This window comes from Tubulanus polymorphus, chromosome 2 (genome assembly GCF_964204645.1).
Source record: "Tubulanus polymorphus chromosome 2, tnTubPoly1.2, whole genome shotgun sequence".
Lineage (NCBI taxonomy): Eukaryota > Metazoa > Nemertea > Palaeonemertea > Tubulaniformes > Tubulanidae > Tubulanus > Tubulanus polymorphus.
This window is the reverse complement of record NC_134026.1, coordinates 1,662,166-1,679,785: the sequence shown is the minus strand read 5'-3', so window position 1 is coordinate 1,679,785 and position 17,620 is coordinate 1,662,166. Positions and strand designations below refer to the sequence as shown.

The following is a 17,620-nucleotide window of genomic DNA, read 5'->3' as shown; positions in this document are numbered from 1 at the left end:
CAGAAATAACTCATCGAAACAAGAAAAACTTAAATGAGAAGAAAGAAAAATTAATTCTTTTCGCTGTTATCAGAATGAAAAAGAATAAATGGAGATCTTCTTTTCTGGTTGGTGGATGCCTCGAGCGCGCAATATTATCCAACGATATAATTTGGTGGGAACGAAAGGTAAACAAGCTACGAAACAACCTGCCACAAACATGGGAACAAAAATGAACAAAAAACGATTTCGAAGAGCTGGTAAATAGAAACACCGGTTTTCCGCTAAATCGATGTATGATCCATTGACACAGATCAACACATTGACACAGTCTCGCGTGCGTCACTTCAAACACGTCGTGTACGTATTAAACACTAGTGTCACAGTGCCTCGTCTGCCTCGCGATCGTGCAAATTACTTAGGCCAACATTTAATAAATGGACGCGCTAAAAGAAAGTATTAGTCACACGGACAAGTTGTCCGGTGTTCCCAGGAATGGAATGTTGTTTTTACGGAATGAAAAATCGCGACATTCATAGTTTTCTTCGTTCGACGGATTTATTTCAAAGGCTGAGGAGAGAATGATCGGATGATTGAAATCAAAACCTCGCGTTATGGAGAACACGACCGTCGTGTATGAAAGGTCGGATAGAATGCAGGCTCGAATCGATGCTAGTGTAGCCGGATTGGAGGAGTTGCGGCTACTTCGTGAGAAGCAGCAGTCATTAATTAAAAATGTTAAATCATCAATTGATACGAACAGAAGAAGGCGCCATTCCGTGGATCATGGACTTTTGCAGTTCATGCAGGTAAATCTCCTTCAGGTTAGCGGGTGTGACGAGTTGTTTTTGACTGATTCGGGCTGAACACGATAAAAGAATTCCATTTATTTCCCGTAAGAATTCTTCTTTTATACAAAAATATGCCTTCAAACTGGTTAACTTTGTCCTGGAACTAATTACGTGCAATTGCTGTTTTGTCCCATGGAACATGAGCTTAGTATCTTAAAAGTATCGCGACATTTGCAGATAACTTCTAAATTATCTACTTATGTCACATATTATCTCTACAAACACTTATCATCGTGTTTAGCGAGTGACACTTTATCATTGTTGGTCTATATACTGTTATTCAAATAATAAAAACACCAAACAGCGACACATTACTGCACTGCCATAAAACGAGGAAAGACAGAGACAGAGAGAGAGAGGAAATGAAGCGTCGTCCTGAAATTCCCACGAGAAATATTCATCCATTCATGCCGTGTTTATTGAGCTGGACATGAGAAGATTGCACGGTCTCGCTTTTGAAAATAACCGTTACACAATAAATTCCGAAGCATGTCGGATTTAATGATAATCTTAAGTATTAAAATAATCATGTATAATGTTGGTCGACATGGTAGGGATAGCCGTGAGAATAATTTCACTAGAGATATAAGGAATTTGAATATATAGCAAATCAAACACGTATATTTACTGAAAGTGTTTGTTATGTTATAAAATACGTAAGAAGAATGTCGCCCTTAAAACCAAAATCGACTGACAATTAATAATTTATTATGAGTGGCATTTATTCACCACACGCGAGTTTGGTATGCCGATTTTTCGTCCTGTTTTTGTGCAAATGTTCTAAATGTTTTAACGACCGTATATGAATATATATATACACATAGAATAGTTGACATGCTATCGGGGCGATATCGAATTTTGTTCGTGAACAATAATACAACTAGCGTGCTTTGAGTATGGACAAAAATGGCAAAACGGGAACCGATATTAGTTATGGTTTTGAGGTCTGATAATTGCCCCTGTTCTAGATTTGAAGCCTATATTCTATCAAACACAAAATCCGAGCTGTCATTTTAAGACAAAGAACACGTGTCCTCAACACGGATCGTTTTTATTATAGTTGACTGGTAGAAATATTTCGTATCTTGTTTTATTTTACAGTCGGAAATGGCTCGGGCCAAACTTACGAAGGTTCCCGAATACGAGGAAGCGAGTATCCCGACCGAATCTACATTTCAACGTGATTCATTGATAACGGACCCAGAACTGATGAAAATGGTTTCACGATTGTCTGGTTACAGCAAACAAAGTACCGAAAGACGTCTGAGTCTTGACGTCAATGCACTATCTATCAATAAAAGACATTCATTTGTCGATAAAACTGGTAATAAGCCGACAATAAATGTCAGGAATAAGTCAGAATCCGAACGGCAAACGATTCAATCACACGCTGATGATCCTCCTGATGGTCCTAAACAGAAAAGTCACCCGGATACACGACGTAGTAGCGTCTGTCTTGGGACAGATCTGATCAAATCTCATCCGTCCGCTTTCGCTCGTTCGTTTACACTATCCGGTAATAAATTCAACTATCCCAGTCCGATGCACGCCGTCCTCTTACAACACTGCGAACATAAACTTCTAATGGAAGCTCCCGATCCGGAGACGACGCGGAGCCCCGAAAGAAGTGCTCACTTCGAAAATGAATTGCACAACATTCTATCGCAGAAACCGCCGAATCTTAACGAGAGTCCAACGCGACCACCCAGGAGACATTCAGTCAGTACTACACCATCAAATCATACAACAGATGGGAACAGAGTTTTAACAAGTGAATTCATAAACATCAGACCAGAAATAAAAACTACTGACCGGTGTTCAAGAAAGGTATCATCCAGTTCGTCTGGAGAATGGGCAAACACGGTTAAGCTTCAAGTTCTCGCGAAGTCTTTCCATCCACGGAGGCGAAAACATAAAACATGGTTTGAAACTGATATGGACAGTCCGCTAGAGAAAGATGAAATCGATTCCGAAACGCAAAGTGATAATTCGAGTTTCTGTGATAATGATAGTAAGGAGGATAGTGCTATTGATAGTGATGCAACATTGCACACGGAATGGAATGATATCACGTCTCGATACAATGAAAAAGATGTACCGAACTTTAATGACTCGGGTATCTTATCACGTTCGGTGGTTCAGTATGATAGAATGAGACGTTTTAGTTATCAATCGGAGGATTCTGGTGCTATATCTGGATCGTGTATGTCGTTAGTAACCAGTTCATCGTCTGCTACGGGCACTCGTCGTCAGGCGTCTGAAGACGGTTATCATTCGTCAAACCCGAACACGCCCCGCAGTAGATACAGTTATAAATCTGATATCAGCGGGTTTTCTACTGGAAGTTCATATTTCGCTGAAGACGAGCTCAGCTGTGACGAACAAGTGTCACCGTTCTTACACCCACGTCGGAATGAGGTTCAGCATCCGCGATCAAACAATTCTAATACGATTGCAGTGGCGAAAAACGTCAGTTGCGATGTACTTAAAACATCAAAAACTATTCCAGTTGCGCCTACGAAAAAAGACCATCAGTACAGAACCGCTACAGATTGTCAAGCTACGAAAATAACGAATGTTAGTAAGGAGAAACCTGTTGTTGTTGTTTATAACCAAGCGAAACTTGATAAAATGGAGGACACTTTCGTTTGAAATTTCGTTTTGAAATATTATCTTTGTGTATAGAATAAGTGCATAACAATTATGTACGTATATATGTCCGATGTTTTATAATCACACATCTTGTTAACTCAAGTTTAAATTTTTCATATCGCTCTATATTCCACCAATAAGAAATTAATCATTTTTCTTCATGATACGATTGATAGAGATACAAATGAATAAAGACTTATAGCTATTAAGTACCACCATTAAATGTTCATGCTTTGCTTATTTTGGGGCCAAAGAGTGACGTCACAAAATTTAGCGACGGAGTTCAAACTTTTGACCAATCAATGAAGTCACACGCTCGGCAGGGGCTGCAATGACGTAGAGGCGCGTGCAGTCGCTCACACGGAATATGGATTCGAGTCCTGATGAAAATTTTTTTTCAAAAACAATTCAAAGTATTAGAATTAAACTGGAAGAACACTTTGCCACGCTTGAAATTTAATTCATCAATAATATAACAAGAAACCCCGTTTCAGAACAAAGTCAGTTTAATTGACCGGACAAAACTATTCCGTACTGTGGCGCCCTCTGTATTGCTGCATAGACGGCGCTTGAACGCAGAAATTCCTGAGTGAAGTAACCAGTGTAAACAAATGTCATTTTTTTCGTAAAATTCGCGTAATTTCTGTCAATTTGGTTTTCAATTGAAACTTCATGATGCAGCTGAAGCATATGAAAACACTTCTTCCACCACAGGTAAAGATTCTATTCCAAATAGTCCTGTATGAAATAATCTATGATGATAAACCCTTCTTTCACTTCTTCAACTCACTCCAGCTTCTGACACTGCGCCGACAGACACTTACTTACCAGAGTATCATCTGTATGTTGTATTATCCAATGATACGATTTTGCAATTCAGGATGGTGCTATGAAGATTACTGCTATGGCCTGGGCGCCGAACAATCTAAAGCTTGCAGTTTGTACGGCCGATAGGGTAATACTAATGTATGATGAAAACGGAGAAAAACGTGACAAGTTTTCGACAAAACCTGCTGATGCAAAGGTCAGTCTCGCCATAAGTTTGACCCATCAATTCTACTCTCTGTATATTAATCTATATTTTGGCTGTGATATCGAATCTATATCATGAGTTCTATTTTAGCCTAGATTCTAATTGTCAAATGTTTTTTATGTGTAATAATTATTCTGTAGTATGGAAAGAAGAGTTATATAGTTAAAGGTTTGGCTTTCTCCAGTGATTCGACTAAAGTTGCGGTTGGACAAACTGATAATATCGTTTTTGTCTACAAAATTGGCGACGAATGGTAAGTTAGAAAAAAAAAAGAAAATTCTTTACAATGTTACACTTAATGCTTCTAAAACTAGAAAACTTAATTTTTTTTTCTGCAGGGGCGACAAGAAAACCATATGTAATAAGTTTGTCCTACAAAGTGCAGTAACCTGTATGATATGGCCTCTCGATCAGCCGATCATTATTGGCTTATCGGATGGAAAGGTAAATTCCTCTAATAATCACTTCTTCATTAATGAAATTCTATTGAATTTGTCCGAATATCAATCAATGAGTTTATTTATGTTTCAGGTTCGAGCTGCGAATACAAAAACGAACAAATCATCGACATTATACAGCGCTGATTCATACGTCGTTTCGTTGACTTCTAAGTCAGTTTTAAATCCAAATTTATGGCACTTAATATTCGAAATAATGAGAAATATAACGATCCATATTCCTCTATTTTTAGTCCGTCTGGTAAAGGATTCTTGTCTGGTCACGCAAACGGAAATATTGTACGATATTTTTTCGATGATGAAGGCTCTGGCGATGCGCAGGTACATTTTAGATTTTTCTGCAAGTCTCGGCCAGTCTTGTACAGTCATGGTCAAAAGTGATCTTGAACTTTAAGTTCAGGACTAGGATGGTCTTAGATCGGTCTTGAATTTAAGCCATCGTTGCATCATGGTTTTATCTTTAAGAGAAGCCCTGAATACCATTACTATCTGAGAGAAGTGGTTTTTACTCTTTTAAGAGTTCATTTACTCCCAAAATTATCAAAATACTCTCAAAATCAGAATAATTTCTAGTTAATTTTCGATCAGATTAATATTTTTGTGACAAATTACTGCCATAAGTGGTAAAAATACTTGTAAATGGAAATACCAGATAGTCAGGTCTGCTCCAGTGAAAAATCATTCCTTGTAATTCTATTGATTTGTGTGGTGAAAACTACTCAGAAATGGAAATACCAGAAAGTCAGGTCTAATAGTGTGAACTTAATAAAAACGGTTGACTTCATAAAATTAATTTTTCATTATCTAGGGTAAGATCTGCACGCATCCATGTCCACCGTATGCTTTAGGTTGGGCGACTAATTCAATACTCGCGGCTGGTTGTGATAAACGTATTTACGCGTACACTCGAGAGGGTCGTGTTTTACAACAGTTCGATTATAGTCGCGATGACGACGAACACGAGTTCACTATAGCTGTCTGTAGTCCTAGTGGTCAGTCTATAGTAGTCGGCAGTTTTGATAGGTATGTAGCATTTCACTTCAAAAGAGTCACTAGAACAGTTAAACAATTCCTAGTCAGTTCTCTTTTGGAGTAAATGTCATATTTTATGGGATAAAAAGATGTTACGTACAGCTTATCTTCTGACGATAGACGAGAACTGTCTTTTGATCAGGGTATTGATCGATTACACATCTATCTGGTGTATTTTATCCAGGCTACGAGTGTTTAATTGGAGTCCACGTAAAGGCTGTTGGGACGAAGCAAAATCAAAAGACATTCCAAATTTGTATACGATTACTGCTATGGCGTGGAAACGTGATGGATCCAGATTAACCGCTGTAAGTATAATATAGTTTTGTTCGCGTTGATTCAAACAATCAGTGAATTCTATGATTGATATTTCAGGGTACGTTGTGCGGTGGCGTCGAGCTGTTCGACTGCTGTCTGAAGAGAGCCATTTATAAGAACAAATTTGAAATGACTTACGTCGGATTGAGTCAGGTAGTTACATAGTTACACAATCAAATCGAAAATCTTTCTCACTGAAAATTGACAAATAACTTACGGAAGATGGAGGTCACAACTGACATCAAGTCACCCATTATTGACATACCTGACAATGGTCTCTAGATAAGTCTGAATTAGAGTTAAGTGTCTTAATTTTCATTTTGAATTCTTGAATAATAGATTTCACTTCGAATCTTATAAATCTGTATTTAGGGTGTTATAATTATATGATCTGAGTCTGAATGTAGTACAGGTAATTCTACTGTAAGTGTATGTATTTACTGTAGGTGATCGTAAAGAATTTATCGACTGGAACCCGAGTTGTACTGAAATCTTATTACGGATATGAAATCGACGAGGTGAAAATAAAAGGCAATGATCGATATTTAGTGGCTCATACATCGGATACGCTGATGTTAGGAGATCTCGTTGAGAACAGACTGTCTGAAGTTCCCTGGCAATCCGGCGGTAATGAAGATTACATATTCGAATACGACAATGTAAGTCGAATCATTGTCTTGAAATTAATGTCGACCTGTGTTTACAATCTGATGATTAATAATATTCTACTGTTTATAGGTGTGTCTTATTTCAAACGCTGGTGAAATGTCATTAGTCGAATACGGGACTAACGAAGTTCTCGGTTGCGTCCGAACAGAATTCACAAATCCTCACCTCATCAGGTAAAATCATTCTCATATTGTACATGATTTTATAGATGTACAGAATCTAATCGTAGTGATTGTGTTACTAGTGTGCGTTTGAACGAAAGAAAGCAAAAAGATGTCGATATGAACAAGAAACTCGCTTATTTGATTGATTTGAAGACTATCGCTATCAGTAAGTGTTTCGAAACTGCTGCACAGTATCACTAGAATATCACATTTCAATTGTTTATTTCGATATCTCAATTTATTTGATAGTTGATTTGATGTCTGGTATGAATTTGGGCCAAATTTCTCATGATTCGAAGATCGACTGGTTAGAACTGAACGAAACCGGGCAGAAATTGTTATTCCGTGATAAAAGGCTGAGGGTAAGAATGACTGGAACTTACTGAGAAACATCAACACAAATATATAGTCTATATGTTTCTAGCTGTGTTTTTATACGCATTTCAGTTACATCTCTACGATATAACTACCGAAGGAAAGACGACCATTCTGAACTATTGCACATACGTACAGTGGATTCCTGGTAGTGATGTAGTCGTAGCACAGAATAGAGATAATCTGTGCGTCTGGTATAATATCGATGCTCCAGAACGTGTGACCATGTTTCCTATGAAGGTCAGTTTAATGTAGAGTTCATCATAAAGTCAAAGACAGGTCAGCCACTGGGAGTCAGAAAAATCTGCCAAAAAACCTGAAACTTAGGGAATTAGATATATTTCTTTATCAATACATACCGGTAATTCGTGAAAAAGCAATGAATCATGAAATTTTAACCGAAGAAATTTCTCCATTCACCTGCCACAGATTCACTCAGGGAAAGCTAGGGAATTTATAAATGAGGGAAAGAGTTAAAGTTTCATCAGTCTATATCAAGCATTAAGAATTGATTCTATTATAGGGAGAAGTAATGGGAATAGAGAGAAATGAAGGTAAAACGGATGTGATAGTAAACGAAGGTGTACAGACTGTATCATACACATTAGACGAAGGACTGATTGAGTTTGGTACGGCCATCGATGACGGGGATTATGCTAGGTTTGTGATATCCTGAAATATCTAAATGAAACATTTTTTCCTGCGCGGAGAACTAGCAATTTCTTTTTCTTAAAGAGCTGTCGCGTTCTTGGAAACATTGGAAATGTCACCGGAAACCGAAGCCATGTGGAAAACGTTGAGTAAATTATCTCTGGAATCGCAGCAGTTACACATTGCTGAAAGGTTTGTATCGTTTATAAGTCAAATTTGAATAATTTTTTCTTGCAAAAATGCTCAACCGATGCGTGTTTGATTCAGGTGTTTCGCGGCGCTGGGTGACGTAAGCAAAGCTAAGTATCTTCAGGAAACTAACAAAATAGCGGCTGAAGCAGCAAAAACTATGGGAGGTAATGGTTTTGATCATTATAAAGTACGGGCGCGAATGGCTATTTTGGATAAGAAGTTCAAACAAGCCGAAGGGATCTACCTGGAACAGGTACCGTTTTAGGCACTATGTCTTTTAAAGATTTGTTAAAATCAAATCAAAAGCAATGTTCAAATTTTTGTTTTGTATAGAATAACATTGACGAAGCTATGGAAATGTATCAAGAATTACATAAATGGGAAAATGCTATTGTCGTCGCTGAATTGAAGGTAATAGAATTTAGTTTCTAGTTGTTGTAATATTTTGTGAACACTCTGGAGTTTATAGACTCTCTGTATGAATGATTACAGGCTCATCCCGAGTTAGAGAATCTGAAACGTCATTATTACCAGTGGTTACTCGAAACAGGACAGGAAGAGAAAGCCGGAGAGGTCAAAGAACAAGAGGATGATTTCATGGCTGCTATTAATCTGTATTTGAAAGCAGGTTTACCGGCTAGAGCTGCACGAGTTGCTACCAGTCACGAGGTTTGTGTGGTTGTATGCATGTTATTGGGGCGTGTCCTGGGATCTGTTCTGAGTCCTGGCATTTATAAATGACTACTATCATATTTCCATAATGTTCAGAACTCTTTTACCAAACCATTGTACAACAATGGTATTGCGCTCAAAGCTACACAGCCATATGACGTAATAATCAATAGTATTGATTTATACTTAGAAGATATTGCCGTTCCATATTTTCAGGAATTAATGAACAATTCGGAACTTATCAATCGTGTTGCATCAGCTCTATTGAAGGGAGAATTCTACGAGAGAGTAAGTTCATAACTTCATTCAAGGTTTTATCTCGTATTAAGTGATGTTTTCAGTAATTAAATGAAATCTTTTTATTAGGCCGGCGATTTATTTGAAAAGATTCGTAATAGTGCTCGAGCTATGGAATGCTACAGGAAAGGCAAAGCCTACAGAAGAGGTAACTATTGCAATTATCTCAACCAATGATCTAAATTCTCAGAGTTGAGGCGTAGTCTGATATAAATTTCTCATTATATTCAAGCTGTTGAAATGGCACGGTACGCATTCCCGGCTGATGTAGTGAAACTGGAAGAAGAATGGGGAGATTTCTTGGTTTCATCAAAACAACTCGATGCCGCTATAAATCACTTCATCGAAGCTGGGTACGTTTCATTTAAGATGAGAATACGATGTATTTTCGATGAATGCCCACTCGATATAATAAACATGTTATTATTTTGATGAATAGAGCGAACCAGAAGGCAGTAGAAGCGGCTATAACGTCCCGTCAGTGGCACAAAGCAGTTCAAATATTAGAGTTACAACAAGACGCGAATTGGGCCGTAAAATACTACCGTAAAATCGCTAGTCACTACGCATCTGTTGGTGAATACGAGGTATATATTGTATATTCAATCGAAGAATGTATTGTGATTTCAATTTCTCAGGGACGTATCCAGCCTCTAGTCATGAGTACAGTTCAGTTGTGGGGTTTTAAAATTTTACTGCCAGATGCAATCTGAACATTTGTGGAAAATTTGATTTTCTACACATCAGAAATAAGGGGATCCTCTCATATTTGAGCTTTGTTTATCCACGAGTATCGCACTTAAGCGGTAACGGCAGTAGGCTGAATTCACCCATGTTTCTACTATTTTGTTGTATTTATATTTATACAAACAGAGAGCTGAACGATATTACATCGCGTGTGATTGTACGCGGGAAGCTATAGATATGTATAACAGTGCCGGTAGATGGGAAGACGCTCATAGATTAGCCTCGTCTTGTATGAAAATGGATGATGTCTCAAATATGTACATCGCTCAGGCTCGACAACTAGAATCGCAAGGCAAATTTAAGGAAGCTGAGAGGTTCGTCTTTGCAGCTAACATTCTTTCCATGTTTTTATAGTTAAGCAAATATTAGAAACTATTCATGAATTGTTTTGTATTTGTAGATTATTCGTTGCTGTGGAGGAACCCGATTTAGCTATAACGATGTACAAGAAAGAGAAAATGTATTCGGACATGATTCGCCTCGTGAAGCAGCATCATCCCGATCTACTGTCTGATACTCATATACATCTCGCTCATGTTTGTACATTATTTACAATACTTCTAATCAGTTTTGAATATCCTGACTTTTAAGACCAGGCTAAGCTCATTTCGTTTAAAGATCAAAGACTTGCAAATCTTCAAATATTAATTAATCAATTTTAGGCGTTAATGAATGAAGGCAATATGCGCCAAGCTGAACATCACTTCATGGAAGCTAAAGATTGGAAGGGAGCGGTGAATATGTACCGGAACGCAGATATGTGGGATGAATCGTACCGAGTATGTATAAACAATGATAAGATAAAAACCCACTATTCAAAAATTAAAAGAAATCTAAAATCGAGAATTTACTAATTGCAACAATCTAAAATATAAGGACACGACGATGATCCACCTGACGATGATCTCTAGTGTGAGATCGAAACATTGTGTTCTTATATTTTAGATTGTTTCAATAAATAAATTCGCAATTTTAGAATTCTTTTAATTTGTAAATAGTGGGTTTTTATCTTATCATCTGTTCACCACGTTTGAGTGTGGTTATTGTACCATGTATAAACAATATCCATAATGAACTGCATTATTTTAACACCCATATTTCTCATGTACTGTTACTTTGTGAATTTAGGTCGCTAAAGCGCACGGAGGTGCAAACGCTTCCAAACAAGTGGCTTATCTATGGGCAAAAAGTCTTGGTGGAGATTCTGCTGTAAAACTATTAACTAAGTTTGGTTTACTCGAAGCTGCTATAGATTATGCTACAGAGAACTGGTATTTTAAAACTCTCACATCGTTAGTAAAAGTGTTACTCATGATATAGTCAGTCGTTGAAACAATTTGTCCTTTTGTTTCAGTACGTTTGAATTTGCCTTTGATTTGGCTCGGACGGCAATGAAGAACAAAATGCCTGATATTCACTTAAAGTTTGCGATGTATCTGGAAGATGAAGGCAAATTCAAGGAGGCAGAAGCTCAGTTTATCAAAGGCAGTCGACCAAAAGAAGCAGTTCTAATGTAAGTAAATACAAAGACATTGTCTTGTCCTTTAAGCTTATTACAATTTTCACTCATCTCAAATTGTAGACATATTCACCATTGAAAGGGTCTTGAAAGTTAAGCCGATTTACTTTTTAGGTACGTCCACAATCAAGACTGGGATTCAGCTCAGAGAGTAGCAGAGGAACATGATCCTGATTCTGTGGGTGATGTTCTCGTAGGACAAGCTCGATACGCGTTCGAAGAGAAAGAATTCCAGAAGGCTGAATCGTATCTACTGAGAGCTCAGCGACCTGAATTAGCCATCAAATATTACAGAGTGAGTGATCATAAAATGCTTACGGGTCTGCATCCAAAGGGATACTTAGATCGCGTATATCGGTTAATGGAGTTGAATATTAGCAAAATTTACATGCATACATACATACATACCGGTACATTATAAAGGACCCCTTTCTGTTTTGTAACTGAAGTGAATTGACATAAATGATGTTATGTAATTGTTTGTAGGATGCAGGAATGTGGCAGGATGCGTTACGCGTATGTAAGGAGTATATACCACATAAACTGCAGATTCTACAGGATGAATACGATAGAGAAATGATGGACAAATCAACCAGGTAAATAAATATAACTGATCTAAAAATGCTGATTTTCAATTAAATATGATTACTTCATTTAGACATGGAGAATGGATGATTGAAACCCCGCTATTAGACATGACTTTTAACTTTTGCTAAAAAAAATTGAATTGCTGCGTCTTTTAACTTTTGATTTTCATTCTTCATAAATGAATTTCCTTTTCAATCATTTAGATTTGAATGTAGTGGGTTTTAAATCTTAATAAGTGCGTTAAGTTCATTATAATGTGATATGATTGTGTATAGGGGAGCTGATGCTTTGGTACAACAAGCTCGCGAATGGGAATCATCTGGTGAATACGTCCGTGCTATTGATTGCTACATGAAAGTTACTCCAAAACACACTTCAGATACAAGCATACTGGAAAAATGCTGGATTAAGGTATGATACACCAACTCGCCAATTATTCAAAAATGTAAAATTGAAATATTCTTAAAAATGCTTTCCCTTTATTCGTTTTAGGCTGGTGAGTTAGGAGCAAAGTTCTTAGTTCAGGAGAAAGCTGTTGACATCATACAAGTTGTTTGTCCTAGACTTTCAGAAATAAAGAAATACACAGCAGTAAGTATATAACATACCCAGGCTCTGGAAAACTATCAATCAGGTTGACTTTGAATGACTTGGGTTTCTTCAATTTCAGGCAGCTGAATTATATCTTAGCGTTGATCTGATCAAAGAAGCGATTGATACATTTATGGACGGTGAGGAGTGGAATAAAGCTAAAAAAGTGGCTAAAGAACTTGAACCGAGGTATGAAATGAACAAGTAAAGAACAGTGTTTGATATTTTTTTTTTTACAAGCACGAGAAGACGTGAAAGAGTAGAGAAGAAATATGATTATTACTGACAGGAAATATTTTTATTTATTACAGGTATGAGAGCTATGTGGATGAGAAATACAAGGAATATCTGAGAAACCAGGGCAAAGCAGAGGCTGTAAGTAAACAATCACTGAAAGCATGCTCAGATATTATTGTTTTAAATACCTTATCTGTACTTTCTATTCATTAAGTTGGTGAATGTTGATGTGATCTCAGCGCTGGATATGTACGTCGAGCGTGGACAATGGGAGAAATGTCTTGAAGTCGCTGAACAGCAGGTAGATAGAATACAAACTTACCTGTCTTGGGGAATACCGTATAACTTTCTGCTTCACTGAAATTCAGTAAACAGCTGTTAATCAGTAATTGGTCGGTTATTGAAATGAACTCAACATTTTGTTCTCGATTTGTAGAATTATAAAGTGTTACACAAGTACGTAGCGTTGTACGCGACAAATCTGATCAAAGAAGATCGAACTAATGCTGCATTAGATCTATATGTGAAACATGGCGCACCGGCTAACAAACAGGTACACGCTGTCTAATCATTGATGGAAGATCGACTAGAATTCTTTTCTTTATATGAAACTTATTCCTATTTATTTTGTAGAATTTCAATATCTATAAAAGAATTGTTTCCGATGTATTGTGCACTAAGAACCTCAATCGTTCCGAGGCCTATCGTGTCTGGGCTGATCTTCGAGACATGCTTTGTGATCTGGTACGTAAATCAATGTTGGTCATAGGCTTCACAACTCGCTACGAGTTTCATCAGAATTTATTAATAACCCGTTGCTTTTGTAGTGCGAGAATTTAGTGAAATCGCCAGATGCAAACACCCCTCTACACGAAGAGTTTGAAACAATGTTGCTCATTGCGCATTACTACGCTATACGCTCGGCGACGATGGGTCAACAGTCATTAGACAACGTGGCGGCCAAATTATCGGTGGCTTTATTAAGGCATACCGATATAATACCTGCTGATAAGGCTTTCTACGAGGCTGGTACAATGTGTAAGGTATGTTCAGCAATTTCTTTTCATAAGTGATTTTCAAGATTATGTAAAGTTTTCAATTTTTTATTAATGAAAATTTCTGATCTTATAGAACATCGGATGGGAAAATATGGCGTTTGTGTTTTTGAATCGGTATTTGGATCTTGTTGAGGTAAGATTATTCATTCATCTCAGTAAGCTACTTAACACTGTCACAAATAGGTTATCCGTTAGGTTTGGCTGTTGTCAATGACACGTGACTGATAACTCACAACTTTAATTTCCATTAGATGGCGATAAACTAGTCAAACCTGGCTGCTCAGAGATGTCTTACAGTCATTTGAATACACTAGCACTCCTAGGGAATGCTAGCGGTAGAAAATTTGATAAAATTGAACTAAAAGGCAAAAAAACTGCTACAATCTAGAATTCGAATTAAAACCCGACTGAATAAAAACATGAGTTTGCTCTGTTTTAGGCTATAGAAGAAGGATCAATGGACCTAGTGGACAATAGTGACTTCCAGGATACAGATATACCATTTGAAATACCACTTCCTGAAAAAGCCCACCTCTCGGTAAGTACCCGGTCCATCAGTGAAAATCTTACAATTTCATCACTACTGACTTAAGAATAATGATTATATTTCTAGGAAAGCGAACATGAAGATTTAAAAGAATGGGTTTTAGCGGTATCAATGGATCAGAAAGTTGAACAGATTTTACCGAGTGATGAGAGAGATACGTACGAAGCATCACTAGTAGCTAGCAGTACAGGCATTCGTTCACTGCCTTGCGTTATTACTGGTCTGTACACTTTCGATCACATTTCGGATTTTTTTCAACTTCGATCAGCGTAAAATGTTCCGATGTTTGTAATTTTAGGTTATCCCGTATTGAGAAATAAACTGGAATTCAAACGTCCAGGAAAGGTAGCGAATAAAGATGACTGGAATAAGATACTGATGGCAACCAAGGTAATTATTCCTTCTCAATAAATCCGATCAAATAAATGCGAGTATTTGATATAGCTTCATGACACATCAACCTTTTCAATTTCAGATGTCACATAGCCCCGAACTGCAAGATGTCTTGAAGTTCATTGGTCAGTGGTGCGGTTCAACACCTAATCCGAGTTACTCATTCCAATAATCAGTCTATAGTAGATGTCAACTCCGTCCACCGAATATGTTTGAGATCATCGATGTACTCTAATAGTTGCTTTGTTCCTTTATATACATGTAAATGTATGCTAATATTGTAGTTCGTCTATAGTTGGTTTAATAAATAGTTTATAAAAGGAATATTATTAATAGTTGTGTATGATTATTATGAATAGCTATGCCATCAAATTAGGACAACTTGACCCAATTTGCTAAATGAATGAAGAGATCTAAGACATAGTTAGGTATGAAAGTGTTTAGTTTTAATACAGTTTAATAGAACGCGTAATAATGAATTTCATCTGGTTTTCTCTTTAAATCCCTCCGGTCTACTTTTTGGTTGTGCTTTTTTCATGTCGGATATGTACTTTTCGAAAAGTTCTTCGATTTCTGAATTACTATCCGTAGAAGAGTTTTCTGATTTCTCGTAGAAGTCTCTCCAAATCTTTTTGCGATTTCGCCAGCTTTCAATGTCCGATTTACTGCGGAAGTTGTAATCCAATAATTCAGTATCGTGGCCACAGATATCTTCGTACACAGAACACAGTCGATTAAAATCATCCATAGTCAATTCGCGAGAACGTGCTTCTAACGGTATTTTACATTTCATGACTAGTTCTTCCATAAGTTCTGGTCTATTGGGCGGAAAAAATAACCTGAAAAGAAGATAACAGACATATTTAACTAAAAACAAGACACTATGATGGACACCTGGAAAACAAAGTTGAATATGCTTCAAATATTCCCAAAAAGTAACTAATGATGAAATAGCTACTTACTCGCAAGCATTCTTAAATGTTTTATTACGATGTTGGAACACAAGACGAACAACTTTCTCAAGGATCTTAAAAGGTACTTTAATCTGTGGTTCCACACGAGGAACGAAGTGGACAACACCGACATCTACATCGGGTGGAGGTACAAATACAGAACCTATAATAACAAATTGAACGCACGTAGAATTAGTAAAAACTTGAAGAAATCATGAAAACTTGAAATGTTAATTTGTTTCATTTTCAAGCAGTGATACTTAGAAGCGACTGTTTATCTGCAAACCCAGAATCCAATGAAAATTATGAAAGTAATTTTCAACGAGCTATTTTCAATACTGATTTAGGTGAAATGTAGATCAGTTTAAAATCAGTTGACCTGTTAAAATAACTTTCATAGTTTGTCTTTCAAAAGTTGGTATTCTCTTATATCCTATACTCAGAGAAATTCAATAATTTATGATGAATAAAAAGTAAATAAGGAATGTGCTTAAATTTAACGCAGCAATTCTAGATATTATCAAATCTAATTGTGTACCTGCTAACACAAACTTGCGGTAAACTTTACAGTAATTCTGACACATAATCGATAAACGCGAGCGTTGAATATTATTCGGTCCAGCGACCATCCTTTCAGTTACTTCTTTCTGGAAAGTCAGGGTTAGTTTAGTTCGTCCGTATGACCACGCGCCGGTCTGCGCAGCGATTGCTTCTAACCATTTTATAATGAGTGGCGTCGACACGCTGAACGGCAGATTACCGATTATGTGAATATCTGGACTTTCATCGTGCCAGGGTTTAGACAACTCTTTTGGAAACAAGTCGACCATATTGAATCTCAAGACATCGCCGATATTAATATCTAACGGGACTGGGCACGCTTCTTTCAGCAACTGTGAAATAAATGAAAATTCAGAATTAAACAAAGTTCTAATACATGAATTATTTTCATTCTGTAACCAACAGATTTACCTCGAGTGATGGTTGAAATCTAGGATCCTTTTCGATGACGCACACATGTTTAGCACCAGCCTGTAGTATAGCTCTGGTGATCCCACCTGGACCAGGTCCGACTTCACATACATGATGCCCACTTATGTCACCAGCTGCTTTCACAATTTTTTTGTTAATTCTTTCATTGAGGATGAAATTCTGAGAGAGTTGTTTTCTGGCTCTCAATTTGTACACTCTAATAATGTCTTTGATAGTTGGTAATGGGGGTAATCTCATTTTTGCAGATTGTCAGCTCAACGACCTTGAGCCATTAGCATGTTCCTGATCTACGGATCACGGTCACGGCTGATCGGTCATACTAAATACCGTCAGACACCGCTAGGAACCGTCAGAAACCGTCAGGGATGACCGCTGGCACCGCCATGAACTCACGGCTTATACTAAACACCGTCAGGAAATCAATAGAATAGAATATTTTATAGTACAATCAACACTACTGAACCTGTGGGCTAGATCTCTTCTCAATTTTCTCTGGTTGTTCTCTGGGTGAAAGACTACACACTTTAAATCAGACCGGACTACGTCCATGATAGCAATCAATTATTTCATTTCGTTTCATTTGATTTCTTTACAAAACATTCACAAATTTGATGAATCAGACTTTTGTGATAACTTTCAAAGAATTGATTA

General features: G+C 37.2%; 3 protein-coding genes across 4 annotated transcripts; 2 read left to right on the top strand and 1 right to left on the bottom strand.

Moving 5' to 3' along the window:
- The first annotated feature begins 305 nt into the window (after window positions 1-305).
- Window positions 306-3,692, top strand: LOC141899751 (uncharacterized). 2 transcript variants are annotated; one of them, XM_074786249.1, is made up of 2 exons: window positions 306-788; window positions 1,932-3,692. In XM_074786249.1, the coding sequence occupies exons 1-2, from the start codon at window positions 594-596 to the stop codon at window positions 3,480-3,482; spliced, it is 1,746 nt and encodes a 581-aa protein (XP_074642350.1). In that variant the 5' UTR covers window positions 306-593; the 3' UTR covers window positions 3,483-3,692. The 2 variants fall into 2 exon arrangements, with proteins under 2 accessions (XP_074642350.1, XP_074642351.1); XM_074786250.1 differs by having other exon boundaries at window positions 739-874.
- A 372-nt stretch (window positions 3,693-4,064) lies between these two features.
- On the top strand, window positions 4,065-15,489 carry LOC141898407 (intraflagellar transport protein 172 homolog). Its single transcript, XM_074784265.1, has 43 exons — window positions 4,065-4,196; window positions 4,363-4,506; window positions 4,656-4,768; window positions 4,854-4,959; window positions 5,047-5,126; window positions 5,207-5,294; window positions 5,782-5,996; window positions 6,190-6,313; window positions 6,381-6,476; window positions 6,770-6,982; window positions 7,062-7,165; window positions 7,237-7,322; window positions 7,406-7,518; window positions 7,604-7,771; window positions 8,055-8,191; window positions 8,267-8,374; window positions 8,450-8,627; window positions 8,708-8,785; window positions 8,867-9,043; window positions 9,263-9,334; window positions 9,413-9,491; window positions 9,576-9,696; window positions 9,783-9,930; window positions 10,217-10,404; window positions 10,491-10,626; window positions 10,753-10,869; window positions 11,219-11,361; window positions 11,445-11,603; window positions 11,724-11,904; window positions 12,096-12,205; window positions 12,473-12,608; window positions 12,690-12,788; window positions 12,868-12,977; window positions 13,100-13,163; window positions 13,240-13,326; window positions 13,462-13,578; window positions 13,659-13,769; window positions 13,853-14,068; window positions 14,157-14,216; window positions 14,523-14,621; window positions 14,697-14,850; window positions 14,929-15,020; window positions 15,106-15,489. The coding sequence occupies exons 1-43, from the start codon at window positions 4,155-4,157 to the stop codon at window positions 15,193-15,195; spliced, it is 5,259 nt and encodes a 1,752-aa protein (XP_074640366.1). The 5' UTR covers window positions 4,065-4,154; the 3' UTR covers window positions 15,196-15,489.
- On the bottom strand, window positions 15,307-17,213 carry LOC141898408 (dimethyladenosine transferase 1, mitochondrial-like). The gene is made up of 4 exons (XM_074784266.1): window positions 16,949-17,213; window positions 16,515-16,869; window positions 15,986-16,139; window positions 15,307-15,862 (listed from the first exon to the last, which is right to left on the bottom strand). Exons 1-4 carry the CDS (start codon window positions 17,204-17,206, stop codon window positions 15,505-15,507), a joined length of 1,125 nt encoding a protein of 374 aa, XP_074640367.1. The 5' UTR covers window positions 17,207-17,213; the 3' UTR covers window positions 15,307-15,504.
- Between the last annotated feature and the right edge of the window lie 407 nt (window positions 17,214-17,620).

Excerpts from the sequence above, each read along its gene's own strand:
- LOC141898407 (XM_074784265.1), top strand. The coding sequence starts at position 4,155 with ATGATGCAGCTGAAGCATATGAAAACACTTCTTCCACCACAG. Across the intron at positions 5,997-6,189 it reads GTAGTCGGCAGTTTTGATAG|GCTACGAGTGTTTAATTGGA; the intron begins GTATGTAGCATT and ends TATTTTATCCAG. Across the intron at positions 10,627-10,752 it reads CTCATATACATCTCGCTCAT|GCGTTAATGAATGAAGGCAA; the intron begins GTTTGTACATTA and ends AATCAATTTTAG.
- LOC141898408 (XM_074784266.1), bottom strand. The coding sequence starts at position 17,206 with ATGAGATTACCCCCATTACCAACTATCAAAGACATTATTAGAGTGTAC. Across the intron at positions 16,870-16,948 it reads GATTTCAACCATCACTCGAG|TTGCTGAAAGAAGCGTGCCC; the intron begins GTAAATCTGTTG and ends TTTATTTCACAG. Across the intron at positions 16,140-16,514 it reads CCGCAAGTTTGTGTTAGCAG|GTTCTGTATTTGTACCTCCA; the intron begins GTACACAATTAG and ends TTGTTATTATAG.
- LOC141899751 (XM_074786249.1), top strand. The coding sequence starts at position 594 with ATGGAGAACACGACCGTCGTGTATGAAAGGTCGGATAGAATGCAGGCT. Across the intron at positions 789-1,931 it reads GACTTTTGCAGTTCATGCAG|TCGGAAATGGCTCGGGCCAA; the intron begins GTAAATCTCCTT and ends TTTATTTTACAG.